The sequence below is a fragment of the Notamacropus eugenii genome, chromosome 6, assembly GCF_028372415.1.
Source record: "Notamacropus eugenii isolate mMacEug1 chromosome 6, mMacEug1.pri_v2, whole genome shotgun sequence".
NCBI classification, from domain to species: Eukaryota; Metazoa; Chordata; class Mammalia; order Diprotodontia; family Macropodidae; genus Notamacropus; species Notamacropus eugenii.
Genome location: NC_092877.1, coordinates 49,997,703 through 50,023,839, shown reverse-complemented (window position 1 = coordinate 50,023,839; position 26,137 = coordinate 49,997,703). Strand labels below are relative to the sequence as shown.

Below are 26,137 nucleotides of genomic sequence, written 5' to 3'. Positions count from 1 at the left end.
TGATATCTTGGTTGAGAAATCCAATGACCTTTTTCTCAGTCCTTATGGTCCTTGATTTCTCTGTTGCTTGTGACAATGTTGATCACTGTCTCCTCCTTGATGTGCTCTTCTCTCTAGTTTTTTGGGACACCATTCTCTCTGGTTTCTTCTCCTACCTCTCTGACCACTCATTCTTGGTTCTCCTTTGCTGGATCCTCCTCCAGATCACACCCTCTAAACCTTGGTGTCCCTCAAGGTCTGTCCTGAACCCTCTTTACTACTTCACTTGGTGATCTCATGAGCTCCCCTGGATTTAATTACCACCTCAAGGATTTCCAAATCTACCTTTTCTGCCCCAATCTCTCCGTTGACCTCCAGTTTCCTTTCAGACATCTAAAACTAGATGTCTAGTAGCCACCTGAAATTCAGTATGTCCAAAACAGAACTCATTATCTTTCCCTCAAACCCTATTCCCACACCTTTCTCCCCTTCTCTATTACAGCAGAGGGTAATACCATTCTCCCAGTTCCACAGGCTCCCCAACCTAGGAGTCATCCTGGATTCTTCATTAACTCTTAGTCTCCATATCCAAGTTATTGCTAAGGATCTGCTGATTTCACCTTTGCAGTTATCTCCAGAATGCGTGGGCTTCTCTACTCTGACACAGTCACCACTCTGGTGCAAACCCATATCACCTCTGGTTGAGTGGTTTTAGTCATGTTGTTTGTGGGTTGTCTCCCCCATTAGATTGTAAGCTCCTTCAAGGCACGGACTGTCTTTTGTCTCTGATATTCCCAGTGCTTAGCACAATACCTGACACACAGCTAGGGGATTAAGAAATAAATGTTTATTGACTAATAAGTCCATTCACTGCTGCTCTAGGTCAAACAGGTTGCTCTCAGGGCTGGTTCCTTAAAGCCTTGACTGCTCTGGCCAGCACGGATTCTGCCAGAACTCTGGTGGCTCTTATGACTTCTCAAAGATCACAAGGCTGTAGCTTTCCATCTCTGACATCCATCCATTTAAGATCAGAAAAGGATGAACACAACAGAAACAGAAACAGAGGCATCACATGCATTCACATCTAGCGGGCATCTCCTACTACTGCTATCTCTCCCCACAACCCCATGGCATCCACCATTCTTTGTTCCTCTTCACTTGAAAACCCCGGTGGAAGAGAAATCAGGTCTGTCAGTCCAGACCTTCAGCTCCAGATCAGCAGCTATTTAAAAGACTTTCTGTCGCCATGCAGTAAACCAACATGACCCATAGGATACTTGCATATGCAACGAAGTAGAGCAGGGAAGGGCAGCTCCATTACACACTTACAAAAATAGGCTGACCAAATCTCTAGGTTGGTTGACATCATGCAGGCTCGAAAGACTGGGTTCCCACTGGCCAGTCCTGCCATTACACCCCAATACATCAAGCTTCCATGATTTTTATTCATGGGATGTTCACTTCACTCCATCAAAATGAACATGGCTCTTTCACACCTTAGTTTCAGGAGAAGCCAGAAAAATTCAGTCAATGTGATAAATGCCTCCCAACTTAGCTAGGTTAGCTTCCAGATGTTAGGCATACCAGACATCCCCAAGAACCTGCCAGAACTTCTCCTCGGTTATCATAACCTTAGAGAACTCGAGTTTACCTCCAGACCATAGGGAAGCCCAGGAGGAGACTGTCAGTGTATCACAAAACAATGGCCAGCAAAACTGGGGATTTGTTTATGCATATTTGTTATAAAGGTTTCTTTTTCTTTTCCCTCTGCTGGGGATTGGGGAATGTTGTGGGAGAAAATAAATGCTTGGGTTTTTTTTTTAATTCATTTTAAAAAGAACACATGAATGTAAAAATTAAATAACAGCAAAAAGAAACAAACCAATAAGCAAAGGTGAACATTACTAAATATTTGAGAATACAACTTCTGCAGAAAATAGATCTTTTTTTAAAATGAAGACAAAGTTGAAACAACCAACCGAAGCAATCCGATCACAATAAATTTGATCCTACTAACAATGAATGCAATAAAGGTGTATACCTATACATAAGGATACACACATGCACACATGTCATATATTATAATATATATCATACACTAATATATACATATATGTATATGTATATTACACAAATGAAGTCAAATTTTAGTCAGGGGATTTCTCCATCACTTGCTCCCTCCTTCCCTATTTTCTCCCCCCTTTTCTTTTCCTTTACTTTTCCACCCCTACACTCTTTTCAACTTCCTTTTGTGTGTTTTCTTCCCCTCCTTGAGGGCAGAGACTGTCTACTTTTTTTCCTGTTTGTTTGCCTGCTTAGAACAGTACCAAGCACATAGTAGGCACTTCATAAATGTTTGTTGACTGACTGATCGACCTGACAGGCAGGGTGATCTACCACTGTTCACAGAAGCCTATGACACAGAGGTCCGAATTTGTGAAGAGAGCCAAGGCAAAGTTAAGCGCTCTTCTTGGGGTTTTTTTGTGTGTTTGCCCTTCATTCTCAAAGAGGATCATGACATCAAGGTGATGACATGACTTGCAGTTGACTGATTTGAGGGAGGGAGGGCTGTGCAAGGTCACCAACCTCACTTTCTTCTCCTGAGCCATCTGGGTGCAGTGGCCTGAAATTCCTCAGGATGGCTGGAGATGGCCCAGGATGCAATGTGAGACCCTGGCCCTTTCTGGCTAAGTCTTATCACATTCTCACTTTGAGTGAGATACACCCATTCAATGAATAGGCTTCTTTAAGTAGTTACTCAAGGGATGACCTCTTTAATAAAAAAAAAAAAAATCAAACTGGGTGGAGAAGACCCTCAGGGTTCCTGGAAGTTAAGAGGACCATAATATTTGTTATATTTCACAATGTCATTCATTTGAGCAAACAGTATAAGTTGGTTTCAAAGAAAACTCACAATTTTTAAAAATTGAATTAACTTAGGAGCGAGAATGGGTAATCCTCTGAAATGGTCAACAATGACATTTAAGTTTAATTCCATTAAATATTTCATCATCTGTAATTTTTTTAAAAAGTGAAATAATATCCTTCCTTAATGGATACAAGAGGAAATCCAATGGAGCAGCTGAACTACTACAATTCAAGTGGATTAAAGACAGTTTAAATACCCAGGACACATGCAAAGAAGAGAAAATCTGACACTTCTGATGAGCAGCCTTTTTCGAAAGCCTTGTCTGTAAGATGCAAAGAAACATTTGCCTCTTAAACGGTTGCTTACAGAATGGTTAGATATAAAAGTATTCCCTCATTACAAAGGGAAAATGTTGGTGTTGCCCATGGTGGGAGGTGAATCATATGGCTTCCTCATGTCTCCTGAAACTTGAATATCTGATGAATAATTTTTGAAAAAACTTAGCGCTCTAACTAAATCAATGCAAGGTCTTTCCTCAAATTTATACTCTGATCTAAAATGGTTAAGTGACTAAATTTATGAAGAAGTGAAACCTCTGGTTATTAAGTTGGCAAAATGACATTTTTGATATGTTTCTCATGTTAGGAACTACATACCTCACACATAAAATAGAAGGAAGTAAAGCTATGTTTGCTCGCCATTTGACTCTATTCTCATTTTTTAAAATTTTAAAATAATATTGCATATTTCCCAATTACACGTAGAGAGAATGTTTAGCATCCCTTTGAGGTTTCACATTTTCTCCTGTTCTTTCCTCTCTCCTCCCCCTTCTGTAACACAGTAAACAATCTGACACAGGGTATACGTGCGCAATGGTCATTTTATTTTAAAGATGTAGACACTTCCGAATGTGAAGGCATAAGGATCTCATCCGCCATGAACAAACACGATACCTTTGCTCTGACTTCACCAGAACGAGCACGGCTAATCGATATGTCGAAACAAACATTTAGATTTAGACTGTTTGGGGTTTTGGCTCCAGCTGGATAAAGATCTTTCCGTTCCGTCAGACAAAGCCGCCACTCAGGCTGATTGGTAGGCAACGTGGGCTCCTACTGCGGCTGCGGGAAAGACAAACGCTCCGCTTTGAAAGGCCTGACAACGGAATCCCCAGCAGCGCGGCCCGCGAGGAGGCTTGGCGCGGAACGAGGCCTCCCGCCGAGACGCTGTGGCGGCCAGCATCTTCGTGCGTTACGGGCGCTACCTGTCTGCGGGTGAATAAATGACTGTCCAGTTATCTGTGCTTTAGATGTGCGTGCGGTGAAACCGCGATCACCTCCTCACCTCAACAAAAGACAAATAAAACCATTCACCTGAGACGATTTTGTGAAAGCGCGAACATCGTTGTACAAGAGAGTACTCAGTGTCAGCCAAAGCCCCTGGTGGTGGCGCGGCGCACGCGCACGGCAGAGCGCCTGCAGCGCATGCGCGCGCAGCTGTGCGCTGTTGTCTTCCTCATCCTCGGAGGTTCTAGAAGACTGCGGTTACTGGGGGGTTTGGGGGGGTGCTCGCACTTCTCCTTGTCCTCTGTGCCCATCACAGTGACGGGCAGATGACAGGCTGAGTGGGCTGTTGACCCGGGGTGTATAAAGTCAGCTCTGGCCCCACGGCCCGCTTTCACACCAGCTTGGGCGGTGCAGAGCGGCCGGCTTCGCGTGCCCCGGTCACAGGCGAGGCCCATGCACGTGCCCGGCCACCTCCGGCCAACGGGGCTGGCACTGGCCGTCCCTGGGAGAGGCTTCGGGGCAAGAGGGTGGGCACCACCGGGCACCACGGCCCACCGGCCGGGGAGGGGTCCCAGCTCCGGCCCCTCCAGGAAGCCTCCGCTCTTTGGGCGGCTGGTGGCCCTGCTGACTCAGGGAGCGGGGAGGCCAAGCAGCAGCCGCTGCTCGTTCGGCGCCCAGGGGGCATTGTGCCCTTATTAAGGGCTTACTGTGTGCAACACACAGACAGACGCCGGCCCGACCTCGAAGAGCTCGCTCACCTTCAAAGGCTGAGGCCAAGGTTTCAGCGGCACGCCGGAAGGAAAGGGCCCCGCCTTATCACAGCAGGGGGTGATGGCTTCTTTAATGGTTTTGGACCCTTGGACGCTGCCCTGGGCTGGAAGCACCAATCCCAGTGTCTGGCACACAGTAGGTACTTAATAGATGTTGATTGGTCATTGATTGATTGTGGATTGATCTAGTGGTCAAGATGTGTGTGTGTGGGGGGGTGCTTCCTGTCCGAGCTAGGCCAGGGGCCCGAAGGCTCGGGGCACCTGGATTGACTGAGTGACCTTGGACAAGTCATCTCTCTCGGCACGAGTTTCTCCATGGGTTAAACGAGACTGGACTGGACGGTCTGTAAGCTATGATCTGGACCTCTCTAAGCGGGATACAGTCAGGAGGTCACTGGGCTTGGAATGGAACGGAGCTGAAGTGAATTGGGTTCTCTCCATCTCTCCTCCCGGCCCAGAGCTTCCAAAGATCGGTCTTTTTCTGCGTCCCCGCCCTGAGATGACGGAATTGATTCGGCCCAATCAGCCATGAGCATGAGCCCTCATTTCCCCATTTCCCCGCCCCCTCCTCCTCCCCGCCTTAATCTTCGCTCTCGGCTTCAGAATTTCCCGCCAACACCCCTCCCCAGCCCGCGCAGAAGGAGCCAATGAGAGCCTGCGGCGCGCTGATCTGCCGCCCGGACTTCTTCTGGGTCGAACTAATTCGGAATTAGGGGGAGATTTTGCTTGCGCCTTTCCCAAACCCACCTGTGGGGGCTCGTTTATCCTCCTATACATCTGCGTGCCCTTTTTCCTATTACGTTTTTGCCCCGACGTTAATTGGAAATTCCCTCGTCCTTTTTACCGGATCGAAACTTAGTGCCCTCTTTTCCAGACTCCCCGCCTCCTCCTGACCACGCTTCGATGGTTCGTCCCAGGCTCGCGAGAGGCGGTGGAGGGGGTGGGGGAGGGGTGGGGCAGAAGGCTTATAAAAAGCCGTTGGAGGAAGTCGCCACTCGCGCGCGAAATCAGTCTGCGCCGGTGCAGCGGCTTTGGAGCAGCTCCTCTGCTCGACGTTAAGGAAGGGAACGTCCAGACGGGACTTCTACTCTCGCCAGAGCTCGTCCCCCACCCAGCCGCACACCTGATCATGGATTGCCGGCAGCCGAGTCCTCGCAGTGCCGGGACGAGCCCAGGGCATGGCTGCTGGGGCGGCGACAGCGGGTAAGTCGGGCGACGACGGGCGGACGCCTTCGCCGTCTAGTCTGGGCTAGCGGCGGGCCCGGGCCTTAGTGCGCCTGCGCGGCGGCCCCGGCTCCACCTTCTTGCTCCCCGGGATGCGGGTGGCGGGAAAAGACGCCTTCACGCCGGGAAGGATGCGTGTTAGGAAGGGCCTGGGGGGGGGGGGGGGGGAGCTTGGGATGAGGAATTTGGCCATCGATGTCTGAGTGGGAGCTTCCCGAGGCCCTCTTTGTAGCCCACGTTCCCGAGGGGCCCGCCGGGGCCGGCCTTGGTGAAGAAGGAACCGAGGCGCGCAGGGGGGGAGGGGCGGGCCCCGGGACCCCAACCTCCTTAAAATCATCTTATCCTGTTTCAAAATTGCCGGTACTGAGCCATTGAGATGTGGGGGGGAGGGGTACTCTGAGTGTTGCGTACGAGTGTCGGGGAGTGTCGTGTTCTCTGTAATACACCCGCTTCTCCCCCAAAAAAGGATTTTATTTAGAGAACCTGGGCTTTCTTACTAGCGAAGTCACTTTTCCAGGTCCAAATTAGAATTTCTTTAATTTGTTAAATCAGATTAATTTGGCAGAACTGGAATTGGAATCCTGTGCTCCTGAAAATCAATTTTACATCGTTTCAGTCATTTTTAAAATGAATAATTTGGATTAATTGGCATAGCTGGAATTAGAATCCTGTGTGCTTGAAAATGTGCCTTCCATTGCGCCAGTCTGCTGCTCTCATTTGCACCACCCCCATAAAGGGGGGAGGGTTTTTGTAATCTGCCATTTTACAAATGAAAAAATGTGGGAGAAATAATGTCCCCGAGGAAGCAGCTGAACGTTCTTGCTGCTTCACCAACTGGATGTTGGCCCTGAGGTTGAAAGGGGGGGGGGGGGTGAACACGCAAACCAAGAGGTGCGCTTCTATCCAAAGGATGCCCTTCCATGTGTGCCCCAAATTAAGTTATTAGGCCAAAAACCCAACCTCATGGAAATTTTAGGGCTGAAAGGGATACTACTATAGTCTACATTGATGCTTTATCTTAGATGAGGAAACAAACTGAAACCCAGAGCCCTGAATTGACTAATCGAAAGTCACAGGGAGCCAAGTTTAGAACCTGGTTCTTCTGTTTCCTAGGCTAGTACTTTTACTTTTATCTAATCTCCAGAGCACCTCCTAATTTAGAAGAGATCAGCTAGTAAGTCTAACTTTTTCTCTTTCCTAGCACACTTTCTCCATCCCCATCCCGGTGGTCTCTTGGACGCAAAAGACGATTGGATGGAAGGCACAGAAAACCAGAAAATGTTGAGTCATCTCTGTTTGTTGAAGATGAGTCCAAATCTAGACATGCAGAAGAAAAGGAATGTCGAAATTCAGACAACAGGCTTGAAAGGTGCGAGAAACATACTTTGCCATGGGGGTCTGTTTTCTTTGTGCAAGTTGTGACTGGCAGTCATGAGGGTTTTGTGAAAATTATGTAGTCAGATCAAATTATTTATTATTTGATCCCATTTGGGAGAAATGAGACCCAAAATGTGATAGCTGAAAAGAGGAGGTATCTATCTAGGCCATGGGAAAATTTGAAGGGAAACGTCATACTTCTATTTTTACTAATTGGTCTTCATTTTATGAAAAAGTTGTGTGGTTTATTTAGTTGGCATATTCGAAACAAACCTTATTATTGGTTTCCATTTCCTAGAGTATTTGCTTTCTACTTGGGGAAAAGGTAGTGCTTAATTTGGGAGATGTACTTGAACACATCTCAACCTTTATCCATGTTTGCATACTCTGACAAATATATGGAGAGTTAGGATTTAAACTTGGTTAGAAGTATATGATCCCAATTCATAGAAACCTGGAGAGGCTGGGTTGAATTTACCACTGTGGGAACACTAGTGAGACTGGACCCAGCAAGGGTCATTCTGACATGAACCCATTATAGAATCCATGTTCCCTGGTGCCCGTGTCATTCTTAAATATCATTGACCTAAAGAAGTAATACACTATATTATGTCATGTGTTTTTGTATCCAGTGGATCTGTAATATCATGGATGTGGGTGTTCCTGCCAACAGCAGCACTTACTGCATCACATCTCAATCTGCCCTTTCTGTGCAGCTTCTGTCCAGGTCTTTCCATAAGCTTAGTCTATATTAGGACCTTTTAGCATTTCCAAAAATATATTTTGGACAAATTTTTTTTAAAACCCTAAAATTCAAATTGTTGCAGGAAAATGTCTAGTCACTTAAATTAGGTGTGAAAAATTATCTTGCTATCTGTGGGTTATGCTTTAGTTGATTAAAAATTTTACTACCTAATGTAAGTTTTAACAAAAAGCATTTGGAAATTTAACAGTTAAGAAAATGGGTACAGAATTCTCCAGGTTTTAAAATGATTGAACTTTTTGTTCATATATTTGAGGCTAATTAATTTGTATTGCTAAACCCAGGATTGCCTATTAAGAGCATACTGTAGACAATGAGACCATTGATAAGATAAGTTGATAAAACTGTGGGATTTATGTTTGTGTCTGTGGTTTGGCTTTCGGTTAGCTTTTTAGAAGATGTGAACATTTGTTTCTCCAGGATTGAGTCTCAATATTTCGAGGAGACTGAATGCTGTTAGCCAGTTTGATAACAATAGCGAGCTTTTATTTGTGCTTTAAGATTTGCAACATACTTTGCAAATGTAATTCATTTCATTTGATCCTCAGAATTACCCTGGGAGATAGATGTTATCTCCATTTTACTGATGAGGAAACTGGGGCAGATTGAGATTGTGACTTGCCCAGGGTTACCTAGCTAACTAGTAAAGTAATTAAGGGTCTGGGAACACATTTGAACTCGAGTGTTCCTCCTGACTCCATGATCTCACCTTCTACCCACTTCTTCCACCTAGCTGCCCTTTGAACTTGTACTAACTCACTTTCAACAAACAAAAATTTATTAGGCACTGTTAAACACTCAGTATTGTGTTAACATTGTAATAAACTGACATTGTAGAGGGCTATGAGAAATTATTAACAGAAACAAATTTTTTTTATATTCTTTTTGATGTAGAGAAGAGGGTCATACTAGTTGTGATAGGGTCATTTTTTAGGCATTGCGTAAATTGGTAGAAATGGACTGAATAATTAAATTTACCCTTTTGTTTTGTTTTTACATTTTATATGACCAACAATTATTGGGCTAATTTTTTAAAGAATGAATGAACAGTATCTTAAATGATTTTCTAAGTGACTTTTCAAATAATTTGATCCATAATATTTCTTAATCCTTATATGGAACAATCTGGTAGTTGTGACTTGTGTTTGAAATAGAGTAGGATGATTTTTCATTTGAATGAGACCTTAAAAGGCAAAATTGAATACTTTTACTGTTTGATTTAACCTGTGTATTGTTTCTCTTTGTAGGCAGAATTAGTGAAAATATTTTTAGTCATTAGTAATAACTACTTTAAAACAGTACTTGATTATCTCACTTGACTAACTATAGAGTAGGTTCTGTTATTAGCTCCATTGTAACAAGTGAGGAAACTGAGGCTCAGAAGTTAACTGCTCAGGGTCACAGAGCTGTGTTTGGGACAGGCTTCAGACTTGTATTTTCCTGACTCCACCATTGTCCACTGTGCTCCATTGCCAAAAACAAAACATGGTTGCAGAGTCTTACACTGAAATATGCAGACAGTCTTTATTTTTCTTTGGGCTGTATTCCTAAGAACTATCAAAGTAGACCTTCCCCCATAAGAAATATTCTTTCATTAGACAGTGTTGTAAAATGTAACTACAAATTTCTAAAGTTTGAAATAGAAATATTATGCTATAAAATGGAAACTCTACATTATTTCTACATAAAGTTACCTCCTAATTACATAAAAAGTGAATATATATCATATAAAAAATAGAAGCTCTAGGGGAAATTTAACGAATTTAAAACTGGTACCTGTTTCTATGATAATCACCTTATAGGAAACTTTTTGAAAGGTGTTGAAAATCATTTTATTTGTAGTGATCAGCCTCGTGGTTAAGATAAAAGATGCTAAAGAAGACTTCTTTTTTCATGGCTAACCTCTTCCTTTATTTTGCCTACATTTGTTTATTCAGAATTGAAGCTCCTCAATATCACAACCCAACTGATGACACTTCTAAACAAAAATTAGTAAATGTCAGAATAGTCTCAAACACCCAGCTCATTTGCATAGATCTTTATTTTGTCTTTAAGAAAATATAATTTTATTGACTTTTTTGTTTTTACATCACCCCCCTGTATCTCTTCCTCTTCTCCCTACCAGAGAGCCATTCCATATCACAAATAGTATTTTTAAAGGAAAAGGAAAAAAGTCAGCAAAGCCAATCAATACATCAGGGTGGGAAAAGTCTGAAAATAATTGCTTTGCAGGACACCTCTGTGTCTCCTACCTCTGCATTTATTAAATCTTGCTTTGTGTCTGGTAATATGTAAGGGCTAAAGATAAAAAGAAAAAACAAACAACTGGTCCCTTCCTTCAAAGAGCTTACATTGTAATCAAGGAGACAAACATAATTGATACCCACAAGATAAATATAGAGTGAATGGATGGTAATGTTAGAGGGGAAGGCACTAGCACCTTGGGGAACCAGGGAAGACTCTTGGCAAAGGGAGCTGAATTTTAAAGGAAGCCAGAGGTTTACAAGGCAAAGGGGTAGGAGGGGAGAGCTTTCCAGGCAAGGGAGATAGTTTGAAGCCAAGAGAAGGGACATATAGCTGCAAGTACACAAGTGTGTAGAGGGAAGTATTATGTTAAAGGACAAGAAAGATAAAAAGTCAGATTGTGAAGAGCTTTAAATGCTAAAAAGGATCTCATTTGAATCCTGGAGATAATAAGGCGCCTCTGGATTTTGAGTAAGGTAGTAACATTGTTGGACCTATATCCCTTTATTTTCCAAATATATCTTTTCCTCTACCTCCAGAGATCCTTCCCTCTTGATAAAGAATAAGAAAAATAACTCAGCAAAACATATCAACTTACAATATATACATTAGTCTCCCACTTCCACAAAGAAGGTTGGTGTTATGAAAATGTAAAAAGAAACCCTAATGTAGGCAACAGCATTAAATGTGACAGATGAGTAGGCAAAGATGTTGCCTGAGAAATAGCAAGATTTGTCCATTAAGAGATCATTGGTAACTTGGAAAGCTGTTTCAGTTGAGTCAGGAGGTTGGAAGGCAAATTTCAAAGTCTTGAGGTATAAGAGGAAAGAAAGTGGAGGCAATGAATTTAGGCAGCTTTTTTCAGGAGTTTGGAAAGATTAGTAAAGAAGACATTAATAGCTTGGGGGTAAAAGTGGGATTGAAGGACTTTTAAGGATGGAAGACATCTGGACATATTTAGAGGCTTTACAGACAGGAACAGGGAAATATATTGCAAATTGGGAGAGTGTATGGGGGGGGGGTAATCTGTTGGAGAATGGTGGGGAATTGAGAGCATAAGACCTTGGCTAGTTCTCTGAATTCTTCAGAGAGAAATAATAGTGTTTATATGAATCAGTGTAGAGAGAAGAGAGCAGAACCAGAAAAATAATACAGTGACTAATACTATACAATGGAAAAATACCTAAACTGAATTCTGTGATTAATGACCAAATTTATCACTGAAAAAGATCAGAAAATGCTTTAATTCAAGATAATCGTTTCTTACAGCACCCTGTTACTCCATGACATTCATGTAATACTCTAGCTGTTCCTTGCCTTTGTTTTTAGGTTTTTTGTACCTTAAAAGTGCTTCTACAAAATTTAGGTGATTTTGAGACTTTTTGTCTTGTCCTTGGGATATATGTATAGCAATGGGATTTCTGCCAGCCCATGTTTTTAAAGCATTTGTACCCTCCTTTATACCACCTCTCTTTCATGGTTCTTTGTTAAGAATGTATTGCATCCTGTTCGCACCCATCAGTTACCTATATGTAAACTCACAAATTGCTACAAAATTTCAAAATTCATTTTATCTGAACTGTAAATTTGAATTTTTCTGAATTAGTCTTGAAAAGTAAACTGAAGTTATCTCTAAATGTATGAACTTTGTCAGTTTACTTTTTTCATTGTTTTTTTTTGTGTGTTGTTGTTGTTTGTTTTTTTTTTTGCAGCTTTACCACACCAGAAGGCCCCAAACCTCATTCAAGATGTACAGATTGGGGAAGTGTAGTTGAAGAGGATGAAATGAGAACCAAAGTGAATAAAGAAATTGCAAGGTACTTAATTATATTGACTTTTAGCTCTTTGCTTGGTAATTTGATTGTCTACATTCTTTAAGCTATTCTTTTTTTTCTTTAGATTATTCTAGGCTATAAACTACGTATGTAGTTTAACTTGAAAACGTAATGCATTGATAATATTCCTGGCTAGAACATAGAATGTTAGGTAGTTCTTTGAGATGCAGAAGGTTTGATGCTTTTAGCAGAAGCTATTCCTAAATTGATGAAGGTGTAAGTAGAGACTCCTCAGAAGAACTTGTTTATGGTTATTAATATGTATTCATTTATGTGTTAAGAGCTCACCATATTGGACAGATGCAGTATAAATAGAAACATTTTGTTTTGCTTGTTAGATTACACTTTGCATCTTTAATATAAAAGAAAGTGATCCTGCCTTGAAGTCAGGAAAACTAGATTTCTAACCTGGTTTAGTTCTGTAACTTGAGCTATTAAGCCTCTCTGGGCCTTATCTGTAAAGTCTGTTGTAGCTCCAGAAATGAAATTAGATTCATAAAGGCTGAATTATTTTTAGTATTGTTTGAATAGTAAGTATAATATTGATTTCTTTTACAGATATAAAAGAAAACTTCTCATAAATGAATTTGGAAGAGAAAGAAAGTCATCTTCTGGAAGGTGAGTGACATTTAATACTTTTAATTTTATATGTCTATTAAAGATACTCATGAAAAATCAAGTGTGAATTACTGTCAAGAAATCTAGGGTGACCATTAGGAATATTATGCAAAGGGAAAGTTTAACCAAGAAGGTACATCACATTCACAAACTCTGTTATGGAAAAGTCAGTGGGAATGAATGGAACAAACTGAGAAAGTTGATGGATACCTAATGGGAGTGACTTGATAAGCTGAAATTTTATATGTTGAAGTTCATTTATATAAATATAAATATTTTCAAAACAAAGTTATTTGGCTCTTCTATGGCTCTTTGATTACCATTTGTAATTGCTGAATAAAATCAGATTTTTTTTTAATAACCTTTGACATCTCTGAAAATATAATCTTTTTATTTTGTTTAGTTCTGATTCAAAAGAATCGACATCTGCAGCACCAGCAGAACTAGAAACAGATGAAAATGTTCTGATGAGGAGACAAAAACAGATAAATTATGGAAAGAATACCATTGCCTATGATCGATATATTAAAGAAGTTCCAAGGTAGATTTTCATTTGTGTGAATGATAGGCCTTTAAGTGAAATATCATTAGGTAACTTCACTTAGTTAAAAAAAAATTCATTTATACCACTTATTTCTGAATGTACATCTCCTATCCCATCAATTAAATATTTCTTTGTAAGAGAAAAAAATAAAGCTTATGTCTTTGGAACATATTAAACTTTCAGAGAACTATTATATAAGTACAGTTTGTACAGTTTATTGCCACGAGTAAGTACATAGTGATTTAGAGATTGTTACAGGAATCTTCATAATAATAGAGGAAAGAAGTATTGCACATGTGTCATGGGGTGGTCCTCTGATGATGATCAGTAGTTTTCACTCCAAAAAAGGACCTTTGCTTAGAACTGTTTGGTTTGTTGTGGTTTTTAGAAGTATACCAGCCCCTGTTGAACCAGCTGGCTTCACTGTTAGAAAAACGTAATTTTGTTTTTTGATAATAGGGAATGTCATTCTATGATTTGATATATTAGGATTTGTTGTTTTTAATAGATTGCCAAAGAATTTAGGTGCCTAATATAATCCAAAGAATGTCCAACTTAATTTTTAAATATTAACATCGGATGACAGCTTTTTTAATAAATTAAGCAAAATCTCCGTTTTTGAAAACTCAGTCTCATTAAAATCTTAGATTTCATAATTAGTAGCGAGAATCATATGGAAACATAGGTAGAATTCCTTCGACTAATGGGTGTGCTCTTCCTAATGTAGGCATCTTAGACAACCTGGAATTCATCCCAAGACTCCAAACAAATTTAAGAAGTATAGTAGACGATCATGGGACCAGCAGATCAAACTGTGGAAGGTTGCTTTACATTTTTGGGATCCTCCAGCTGAGGAAGACTGTAACTTACAAGAAATGTATGTATGAGTTAGGACTTTTTTCTCCATATTATATAAGCATGTGTTCTGTAAGTAGAACATTGGTATATGCAGTTCTGTGACCCGTAATATGCTCTTCAGGTCTTCCCAAAAGAACAATTCAGTGAGTACTTATTGTCTTAATATACAGGGCATGTAGCAGGTTTTCTTCTCCCTGGGAGCAATGTAAAGTAACAACAACAAACCCTTACCTAAGGGTTGCACATAAAAGTTGCCTCTAATAAGTAGGCAGAACATACTAGCTTGGTGGAATCAGAGAATTTGCTAGTGAAGTTAGTCATGGGTTGTATTTTTTCTCCCCTCACCCCCCTGTAATGTAACTAGGAAGGATTCTGCTTGAGCCGAATACATTATGTTTGCATTAACATCTAAAGCCTGTATTCTCATGTCACATATGCTTCCCTTAAAACATGTTTCCCAAAGTAGGAATATCACCTAACATTAAAGGACTGTTTTAATGTTCAATTTTTTTGTCCCACTATGCATGTTACTTGTGAAAGCTTCCCTATATTAAAATGGTATTAAATTAAATGTACTAAAATTCATTTCAAGCATTAGAAAACAACCAGTCCAGGTTTTTAAATGATGCACAATAATTCTGTTATTTGTAACTTGATCAGCCAGTGAGAAAATGACAATCTTCTAGATAAATATTGGCATGAAAAATAACACTGGACTGCCTTTAAAACTTTTTAAACTTTTTATCACTGCTACCCCAACACATTTACAATGTACTTTGAGATTTACGAATCAGCTCTGCAAGTTAGGGAGTACAAGCATTATCCTCGTTTTGCAAATGAGGAAACTTAGGGCATGCAACTTTTCAAAGTTCTTTTGAATAATACTGGGCTGGAGAAATCTTACAGAGACAGGGGGTTTTTCGCTGGAGACACTCAACAACCAGCAAGAGACTTTCCCAGAGTCAGATTTCTTTCAGCTCTGTTCAGCAAGTCATTGATGTCATTTGTATGTTGCTTTGTAATTTGACAGCACCCCAGTAGACATTAGTGAAATGGAGACTGAATCTGCTGAAAGTAGTTCTGAATCGCAAACAAGCTGTCAGGATAACTTTGTAAGTACTGAGGTGTTGTTTTTCTTTTCTACCTTTAAGTTTTCTAATTCCTTCTACTTAGCTCTTGGCAGTTTGGCTTATTTTAATCAGTAATGTAAAATGCTTGGTTTGAGCTTGGCACTGGAAAGTAAGGACTTCAGTATATCCATTAGTAAAACTTGAAGCTCAATACTCTTGTTTACTGATAATAATTTTGACATACATGTTAAAGAGATATTATAAAGGAAAATAATGCAGTGAATAATTGAGTAACCGTGTCAGTCTGGCTAGTCATACTTTTAAGTGTTCTATAACGTTTTTTACTACATCTATAAATTTACTACATTTTCATAACTTTTTACTACATGTCTAAATTACATTCTGTGGCAGTATTACTACAGAATATGGGGCACAATAAAAAGAGGATGTTGGTTCTAATCTTAGTTCTGTGGCTGGCTATTTTAAGTGACTTGTCAAAGCCTTGTAACCTCTCAGTCTCTGTTTCCCCATCTGAAAAATAGAGTTTTAAACTAGGTGACCTGAACACTGAGTCTATACTATGAATGCCAAGTTATTAGCAAATACAAAGTTCAGCTTTGATTCAGTGGGTCCAACAATTTGTACAGTGTGCAGGCATTTTTTGTGATTGGAAACAGTAAAAATAAAAGGATAATTTTAGTAAACTCAAGGAACAATAGGACAAAAAAGTGGGGACTGAGTCTTGGAAGAAGAGTTGAAAGAGAGGCTTAAGTTATTGTAAACAAAACTTAGTTGCAGGGATTAAGTGTTGACTTAAGAAGAGGGGGAAAGAGAATTAAATAGGAAAATAAAAACATAACAGTTAATAAACTTAAGCGTGAATGAATAAGAAATCAAACCCCAACAATTTATGTATATAAGAAACATTCTTTGAAATAGTCACAGATGAAAATGAGGAGCTAGAACAAAACTTTCTCTGCATCAAGATATTTTTTATAAGCATAAACTAAAATTATATCAGAAAAGGAAACATTAAATGTCGAGAAAAATATACTATTGTGCTGTCAGTGTAGACCATGAAGGAATAACAATATTAAGTATGTGTGTAACAAATGCATAGTATGTAAGATCAGAAAGGGAAAACTAGTCTATTTGTTAAAAGACAAATAATAACAGGACAAGAATTATAAGAGATTTTAATATTCCTCTCAGTTTTCAGGATGAACTTAGGAATGATAAAAAAAAGAAAAGTATTCGACATGTAGAGACTTGGAAAAAACTGATTTGAAAGATTAAGGCATCTTTTGAAAGAGAATATTGATTATTCATATTAAACATCCTTTTCGGTGCATAACTAGGCTAAAATAGTTATATAGTTATATTAATCATGATGTAGATCATGGGGCAGGTGGCACAGCGGTTAGAGTGCTGGGCTTTTAGTCAGGAAGATTCATCTTCCTGAATTCAAACCCAGCCTTAGACACTTTATAACAGTGTGATCCCAGGCAAATCATCTAACCCTAGTTGCCTCAGTTTCTTCATCTGAAAAATGAACTAGAGAAGGAAATGGCAAACCACACCAAATATTTCTGCCAAGAAAAATGCAAATGGGATCACAAAGAGTCGAATACTATTGAAGCAACTGTACAACAGATCTAAATGAAAAGTGAGTAACTTCCCAAATGACTAAGCCAAAGAACATGTTTTTTAAAAAAATATTGTTGATATATTTTGCTTTTTATATTGTCCAAATTTCCCTCTATATCCTTTCAACTCTCCCCCTCACCCTGGGAACCATCACTTATAACAAAGAATTAAAATTTAAAAAGAAAAAACATAGGCACAAATGAGCGATATAGTGAAAAAAATCTGACAATATATCCACATCTGTGGACCCTTCCCTCACATCTGTAAAGGAATGGTGGAAAGTATTGAACTGCAAATAGGTAGAATTGAAAATGAAGACTAGAAATGATCGAATTAAGAACTAGAGTTTTGAAGACTAAATGAGAAATCATTAGCTAATCATATGAGAAGAAAATACAGTTACCAAAATGAAACAAAAGAATTCACAGCAGGAAATAAAAGGAATTGTCAGAAATGCCATCAAACGGAATTTAAGTAATTAATATGAAGTAAACCACATGAACAAAACAAATAGAAATCTTAGCCTAAAAACAGATAAAGAAATTGATTGTCATAAATAAGAGATAACACTGATCTAGACACATTTGTAAGTGAAGTTTTAGGAAATGTTTCCAGAATAGGTAATACTTGTGCTACAAAAATCATTTTCAGTAATACAGAACAAAGACATTCTACAAACATGTCTGTGAAGTAAATATGGTCCACTTGCTTAAAGTTTAGAAAACTGTTCACTTTGATTATATTGAATGAATGCCAGCAATTCAAGGATAAAAACAATTTATAAAGCTGTGTTATAGCCACCTTCCCTCTGCCAACCTGAATTAATAGATAAATCCTGAGGAGTTTCCTGAGGTAGGAGAGAGGTTAAGTATTTTCCCCAGACTATTTGTTTTCAGAGTTAGGACTTGAACTTCTTCCTGTTTCAATTTGCTGCATCTTAAAAATTATGATTCATTTTAGAGAGTTTATCATATTTTAAAAACATTTTTGTTATGAGTTCTAAAACATGGGAACGAAAAGGCCCCTCGATGCGAGAAATCTTATCTCTAAAGCCAACTATTAGCATTGTTTGCAGGGGAGTAACATGGGAAACTTTGTCTAGCAGATTGTATTGGATGAAATAGGATGTCCTCTTTCCCCAGCACTACTCAACAAGGTTCTACCAAAAATCCTGGCAGTTCATGTGTGGCCTTCACTGATACAAGTAATGCAACTTCTACTGACTGATTTATAGATGGAGGAGGCAGTGTAGACAGTGAAGAGAACACTTAAACTTTTGTTTTAGTCCCATTTTACCACCATTGTGAACTTTAGCAAGTCATTGAACTTCCTCAGGCTCATTTTTCTTACAAAAGATATGCTGTTGGACTAAATGTTATTCTCACTTCCCTTTTAGTCAAACTGCCAATGGGTTACTTTATTCAAAATAATGATTAAGTCAACACATGTATGATCTATGTCAAATTGCTTGCCTTCTCAATGTGGGCTAGAGAGGGGAGAGAATTTGGAACTCAAAATTTTTAAAAAGGATGCTAAAATAGTTTTTATATGTAATTGGGGGGAAAATATTAAATTTTTTTAGAAAAGTGTGTGTCAACAGTAATAATGAAGTCCAAACTTAGAGAAGCAGTTGGACACAGTATCCCAGTGTTTGATAAGCCCAAGAACATAAAATACTTGGGAGAACTCTCTATTCTACAAAAGTCCCTCCAAACCTGGAATTCAATCCAGTTTATCTCCAGTTGCTGGTTAAAATCTGATAGATAAGTGGTAAGAGGATATAAACAGTTTGCAAAAGAAGTAACCGTCAATAATTATAGAAATATAAAGAACTATGAATAGCTCTTGTGAAAAGTCACTAATAGAACCACAAGTTAGTTTCACTTTACAAACCAATAAAATTTGTAAAGATCATAAGCTTTAAGACATAGCTGATGTTAGAGGGACTGTGGGGAAGACAGGCAAACTGTGAATTCATTCAACCGTTTTGGAAAATTTTTTGGAATTCTGTAAATCAACATAGTATAGTAACTGTTAACTGGAGATATACTCCAAGGCATTCAGAGTTGGAGTGTTGCATATACTGTGAAGTACAAAGTTGTCTTTGCTTATGTTTTTTCCTATGTTACAAGGGAAAAAGAGTTTGTTAGGGATAGGTGACATTTTCCCTGTAAAAAAAAACATTTTAATTGAGTCTCTTGGGATTCCCCAAAATGAGCCTTCTGTCTGTTATTTTTGTGAGAACTTATTTGTTTCCTCCAACGTCACTGAAGCAGCTATGCTAAGTGGCTTTTAAAGCCCTCGACAGTCTAACTTCAACTTTCCAACTGCATTAATGTAACTACTCTCCCAGGCTTTTTGTTCCTCACATTTGGCACTACATCTCTAGTCTCCACCTTCTCCCTGGTTGTCCTTCCGTGTCTGGAGCATTGTCTCCTTAGGACTGAGACTGGCACTTCAGGCTTTTCTTTTCCCCTTGGTTATTGTAAGGCTGCTTGTTTCTATGGAGCCCTGGTTTGTCCTTTTTTGCACCTTTTCTGACCTGACCTAGTCCTATAATAAGAGATGTGTAGGGTCTGATAGCCTAGCTTCCTAATTGAACTACCCCAGAACTTATACATTGCACATCTTCACGGCTTGTACTGTTCCATTGCTAGCTTTCCATGGGGTTGCTTAAAGAGATCTTCAAAGCTATGTTAGCAGTAGGGCTGAATAGAAGGGCTCCCCCTATGACCTCTCTGGCCCTTATTTGTAGCTTTTATTAATCTATTTCACAATGAAATACTGCTTCTTGTGGCATGGAGTTGACCTTGGGGGTTCTTAAAGCTCTAGAGCTGGAAGGTACCTTTGAAGTCATCTAATCAGTCCCACCTCATTTTACAGATGAGGAAATTGAGGCCTAGAGATGGTAAGTAAACCTAAGGTCCTTTGACTCCAGAGTCACTGCTTTAGAAAGATGTTCCATGTTGGAAGGTTGTGCCATCTTGAAAAGGTTTCCCATTTGGATCACGTGATGAATTGTCCAATCTCTGGAGAACTAGCCACATTGGGAGAGGTTTACTGTTGGGTTGCCTGCAGGTTGATGAATACTTTAGCTACGACAGCTAAGTCTGTTTTAAGTAGGTTTGACAAAGGAGTATTTTTGTTTTTATGTTACTCATTTTTGGAAACACTTCTTAGTCAGAATTGATCCCATTCATGTAACAAAGAAAAAAACAAAAACACCTGATAGTGGCCGCTGTTTACAGTTTATGCAGCATTCTGCCAGAGGGGTGACAAGTCCCTCTGCCAAGATGTGGGCAATAATGTTTAGTTTATCCTCTCGTAATTTATCCTCTGGGACCATAGTTGGATTTTTAGTTAGTCAGCGTTAAATTCCTTGTAGATGTTTTCATTTATCTTGTAGTCGTATATATTTTGGTTTTGTTTAGATTCTGTTCATACAAACCTTCCCATGTTTCTTGAAACACGTTTTGAATTGAACTTTGAACTTTGAAAGAAGGTATGATTCCTAAAAGGCCAGAGGGAAGGAGGGGAGGATGTTCCAGGTATGGTGGACAGTTGCTACCAAAGTCCCAGAAATATGAGTAGAAGGAAAGTAATGAGTAGTAAGTCTGGGAAATACAAGCTGGCACCAGATTATGAGGAACTTTAAAATGCCAAACTTTAGGAGTTCATATTTGGTAATAAGGGCAGTAGAGAGCCAGTGGTGATTTTTGAACAGGGGAGGATGTAGTCAGACCTGTCTGTACTTCAGGAATAGCGTGTTAGTGGTTATCTCAAGCAATAGTGTCAAGCTTAAATAGAAATGGATCCCTGTGACCCATATATTGACCTAGAAAACCATAAATTAACATTATCGGTGTTATATAGTTTTAATTTTGTTAAGGCATTTCATATCTTTAATTTTGTTAGGACATTTCCCAGTTATGTTTTAATTTGCTTTGGGCTGTAGTAGTTTTGCCAGTGGTGAATTTGGGCTAGAAACTGGATTGGAGATTATGGAGACTGGGCAGGGAGACCAATTGGAAGGCTATTACTACAGCTCAGACAAGAGGTGATGAAGTCTAGAACCAGACCGTGTGACTTGTGGTTTTGAATCTTGGTGGCTGGAAAGTTGATGATATCTTCACCATAAATAGGCAGGGGGAGGATAGCTTCTGGGGCGGGGGGGGGGGGGGGGGAGTAAAATGAATTTTGTTTGGGATGTCTAAGAGGTATTCCATGGGAAAAGACCAGGAGCTCAGCAGGTGCTGGAGCTGGATATATGTAGACATTGATCTGGGAGTCATCTGCATAGAATGATGGATGATTAACCTCCACCACCACCCCAAAAAAATCAGGTCATGTGTAGAGAAGAGGATTGGAGAGAGCTCAGTACAGAGCCTTGGTGTACATCTATGGTTTAGGGAAGGAATATGAATAATTGTCCAGCAAAGGAGACTGAGGTGGAATGGCCAGAAAGGAGAGGAACCAAGAGAAAAGAGCCTTGTCATGAAAGTTGAGAGGGAAGAGAATATAATATCCAAGAGAATATGGTGAACAGTACTGCAGAGGTCAAGAAGGATGAGGACTGAGGAAAAGGCCCTTAAGTTTGGCAAAATGAAATTATTGTGAATTTCAGAAAGATCAAATTCACTTGTAAAGTTGGAAGCCCATTTCTGCAAGGGATTGAAGAGTGAGAGGAGGGAGTGCTGAGTGAGACTAGAGAGCTCCTTATGGCAGTTGGGCCATGAAGAGAATGAGAGGTACAGGACCGCAGGGGATGGGGGAATCAAGCAGAGTTTTTGTTATTTGAAGAATGGAGAATGCCATGACATGTTTGTAGGCATCAAATAAGGAGCCTAGATAAAGAGTATCTGAAGATTAGAAGGAGGCAAGATAGTAGTGGGGGGAGGGAGAGTGTTTGAGGAAAGAGATGGGAAAAAAAGTTGACACTGACCAGAAGAGCAGCCTTTTCACCAGACTGGAACCAAAGAGGAAAGAATAGAGGGTGACGTCAAGTTTTGGGACATTGCAGAGAAGTCCCTTTACTTGCCTAATTCCAGACTGACACCTGGATGAGTTAGACTAACTTAATGCCCTTCCTATGGCAGATTAATCTTTCTGTAGTCCCTTGTTACAACTTTTGCATCTTTGGCAGTTTGCAATATATGAAGTAAAACTAAGAGTTTTAATTTGTTTTTATAGTTTATTTAGAAATGCCATTTAAAAGCACTTTTGTACCCAGTTCAAAAGTCTTACTTTGGAAATTAACCTAATATTTGAATTATGAAAGTAGCATCCGTAAGATGTATATTGCTGTGATTTAGTTGTTAAGATATTAAGCCAGAAGCTTGTACTAAACTAAGAGTATGTTTGGATTTTTTCTGTCAGTATACTAAAGTGATAGAGTTGCTAAGCTGGAGACCATAAGATCACACAAAGTGGTGCTATATATGACTCAGTTATTTAAGTTAAGATTTTTAGGATATGATATTCTTCCTCCATTAACAAAGGGATTAGCAAATTCAGGTGTAGTTTTGGGGAAATGTCTGTTAGAGAAAAAAAAATTTTAGCTAAGTGAGATTTTCTTTTCCTGTGCATTTGAATTACTTGACTAATAGTATGTGAATATATCTACCAATATCCTTGTCTGTATTGATGTGCAAAGTAAGTGCAAAGATGTGCAAAGTAAATTTAGAAACACCAAAGAAGCCTTTCTTTAAAAGAATAAAACTTACCATGGGAATAATAATTGCTTGCCTACATCTCTTAATTTTGTGTGACTCACATTTTTGTTTTGTAGGATATGTATTCTGGCACGCCCACAAAAGTTAGACATGTTGATTATCAAGCAGGAGATGAATTTGACTTGGAGGCTTGTTTGACTGAACCACTGAAAGGATTCCCATCTGTGAGCTAAGGGTGCCACCTGGAGGCTGTTTTGAGGAAATGAATGCTATTCTAAAAGGACATTGTTTAGGTGAAAATAATTCTGGTGAAATGTTGGCCAAACTATGTTGTGCATTGATAACTGGATGTTTCCCTCCCATTCATAGTTTGTTGTTTCATGATATTTTTTTTCTTATGTTTACGTAATTTTTTGTATATTGGTTGGGTTTGCAAGTGTTAAATTATAAATTGTAACAACCCTAGAAAAATGACATTGAAACAATTTAATTGTTCCATAGGTTTCTCTTCAAGTTAACTTGGCTGACAAATGTTTTTTTTTCCAGGTGTATAAAATGCCACATTGGTCTCCTAGTTTTATCATAGAACTAAAATAAGGGGCCAACATTTCTTTGTGTTTTGCCAGTATACTTTGAGTTGAATGTGACTTCATTTTTTTTACATACTAAATTCTTGGCATCTCTTCAAGGTGTCAAGTGTATTAAACTTTTCATTTTATCCAGAGCACTGGAAAGTCACCATAGATATGGTGAATTATATGAATACTGAGCTTGAAAATTGCTGTGTCCTTAGTTTGGTACTTGTAAATAGTCGGTGATAGATAGCTCTTCTTGTGATATTTGAAGAAGAGTTAAAGGAATGCAAAGTATGTAGGGTAAAACCTTTTAAAAATACAACCAATTAATAAGCCATGTAAAATTGTAAATGATAACATTGTACAGATTTTCTGTTCAAATATTCAATTGTAAACTTAATACAGTTAATGTTTTAATTGCTTTTGTATGGAATGTTCTTGCAAAAAATAAAAGGAAAAGAATATGGTGTATCAGATTTATTGGGTTGTCAGATAGATGTGAATTTTGTTACTCTGCTTCTCTATGAGTTTCTTGTGCATTCATTTTCAGAATTCATATGCCTTTCAGAATAATAGAAAGAGCTATCTAGTATGTCTTTATACCTTCACTTTTTTTTTCATTAAAAAGGTGAATATATGCTATAGATGGGAGGGTACAGATACTGTAAATTTATTATTGTACGTTGGTAGCTTGAAATTTATAGGTACTCAATATACATATTGAATGAATGAAAATTGTTCAAAACTTGAATTTTAGTAAAATGCCAATTAGTGCAAATGATGTATTATTTTTGAATTATTTCTTATTCTTAGTGAGCCTTGTCTAGACTTCATTGCTAGGATTTAGTTGCTTTAATCTTCTAGTAAAAACCTTTTGGTTGTTTTGTAGTAAATGTTTCCTGGTTTGCACAACTGTTAAAAAAAAATTTTAATTTTAGAAATGTGATTTGACTCCCCTAGTCAGACTATAGCTGAAGTATTGTTGTGTTAATTTATTTTTATTTTTATTTTGCATTAATTTCTAAATGCCACATCTTAGGAAGGTTGTTGTTGAACTGGGGCAGGTCAATAGGTAAGGAGAATCTTTGAGGACAAGTTGAAAAAATTAGAGTGAGGTTATTAGCCAGTTGAAGGGAAGGCTGCATTACTCCAAATCTTTTGTTCCAGTTTTTGGATGACACTAATAAAATGACAAAAAAGGACAGAACCCAACAAAAAAATTGAGAGCAATTATTAGTGTGGTTAAAGACATTGTTGGTGTTGCTAGGCCCCCGCTTAGACCGTTGAGGACCAAACCTAAAAGTGTGGGCAATTTCTGTTTTCCACTAAATGATGGACCAAGTACTGCTAAGACACTAGGAATACAGAGATGAAATGTGAAATGGTCCCCATCCTCAAGGAGCTTACCTTCTGTTTAAGGGAGTACATGTGTGTTTGTGTATAGGAAATGATTTTTTGAAGGTGGTGTTTCCATGAGGGTCACAATTCATTTTAGCAGAGTGAAGACCTTTTTGTGGCTAAGTTTATGACTGGGATTTGCCCTTAAATTTACAAGAATATTCTGGTGGACTTTTTTGTTTTCTTTTGTTACAAATAAGACATTTGCACATCTTTCTGACACCTTAGCTAGATATTTATAACTTTTAACAGAACAAAAATGGTCAAAGAAAATGGCTGAGTTTATACAATTATTCCCAGTTTGCCAGGTGCAAAAATTTGATGAGCTAAGTCACCTTATCATGAAACTTAAAATAGATAAAAGGAAATAAAAACAGAACCAATGTTCAGAAGCAGAGTAGTCATACAGTTTTGCTAGACCTTGGAGAGGAAGAATAAAGTAATACTGAATGCATCCTAAGTAGGATGATAGTAGTAATGTACCACATAGTAAGGAATGGAGATGCTAGGAATATTTGTGTAGGATGGATGAGACCTAAAATCTGCTTGTGTTATCTGACTTTGGGCTCTGGGGCTGGAAGACTATCTAGTCATCTAAATAGCCCCACAGGGCTGTTACTTGCCCAAGGTCACCCAGGTAGTAAACAGCAGAAAGGGGATTTGAACCCCTGTTGTCTCCGTTGCCAGCGCTCTTTCCACTGTATCATGCTGCTTCGGTTACTTAGGTTTTCTGGGCCTTAGTTTATCCATCTGCAGAACTGAGGAGTTGGACCAGTGTCTATGGAAGGAATAATATGACCAAGAACATAGAGGCACATGCTCAGTAAGTGGTGAGTAGTACAATTAGCTGGAGTACAGGTTATGTGGATGTAAGTAATGAGATAAACCTGGAACAGTAAGTTATGGGCAGATGTGAATGAGGATAGGAGACAAGCAGAGAGTTCTCAGATGTAGAAGAGCTGACTAAATACAGAAGGCACGGAATAGCAAAAGATCAAAGATGACTGAAGGGTTTTTTTTATTAATATTTACCCTCCCAAGAAAAAGTGGCAAAACATTTCCATAGTGGCCATTATCTAAATAATCTTCCTAAGACACAGACCATATCATTGTTCAGATTCCTCAGAGGCTCTATTGCTGCTCAAAGGATAAAGGCCAAACTCACATAAGCTAGCTCCTCCATGATCTGCTCCAGTCTGTCCAGCCTTATGTCCCACTAATCTCCTTCAGGTATGCTATTTTCCAGCTAAATTGAACTACTTATTCCTCGAGCACCCCATCTCTGTATCTCTGCCTCATACTGTTACCTTTGCTTGAGATGTCCTGTCAGTTTGCCTTAAGAAATGTCTCTAAAAAAATCCGTGAATGAAACAAAACAGAAGTGAGCAGAGGCTCAGAAGAGAACAGG

At 39.0% G+C, this 26,137-nt stretch overlaps 1 protein-coding gene and 1 long non-coding RNA gene across 2 annotated transcripts; one reads left to right on the top strand and one right to left on the bottom strand.

Moving 5' to 3' along the window:
* Positions 1-3,710: 3,710 nt before the first annotated feature.
* LOC140511020 (uncharacterized) lies at positions 3,711-4,336 on the bottom strand. The gene is made up of 2 exons (XR_011969412.1): positions 4,222-4,336; positions 3,711-4,116 (listed from the first exon to the last, which is right to left on the bottom strand). It is a non-coding gene; the product is annotated as an uncharacterized lncRNA (long non-coding RNA).
* Positions 4,337-5,876: 1,540 nt separating this feature from the next.
* Positions 5,877-23,807, top strand: SLBP (stem-loop histone mRNA binding protein). The gene is made up of 8 exons (XM_072619987.1): positions 5,877-6,107; positions 7,330-7,497; positions 12,225-12,329; positions 12,906-12,965; positions 13,369-13,506; positions 14,237-14,386; positions 15,398-15,479; positions 22,873-23,807. The coding sequence occupies exons 1-8, from the start codon at positions 6,034-6,036 to the stop codon at positions 22,987-22,989; spliced, it is 894 nt and encodes a 297-aa protein (XP_072476088.1). The 5' UTR covers positions 5,877-6,033; the 3' UTR covers positions 22,990-23,807.
* Positions 23,808-26,137: the final 2,330 nt, after the last annotated feature.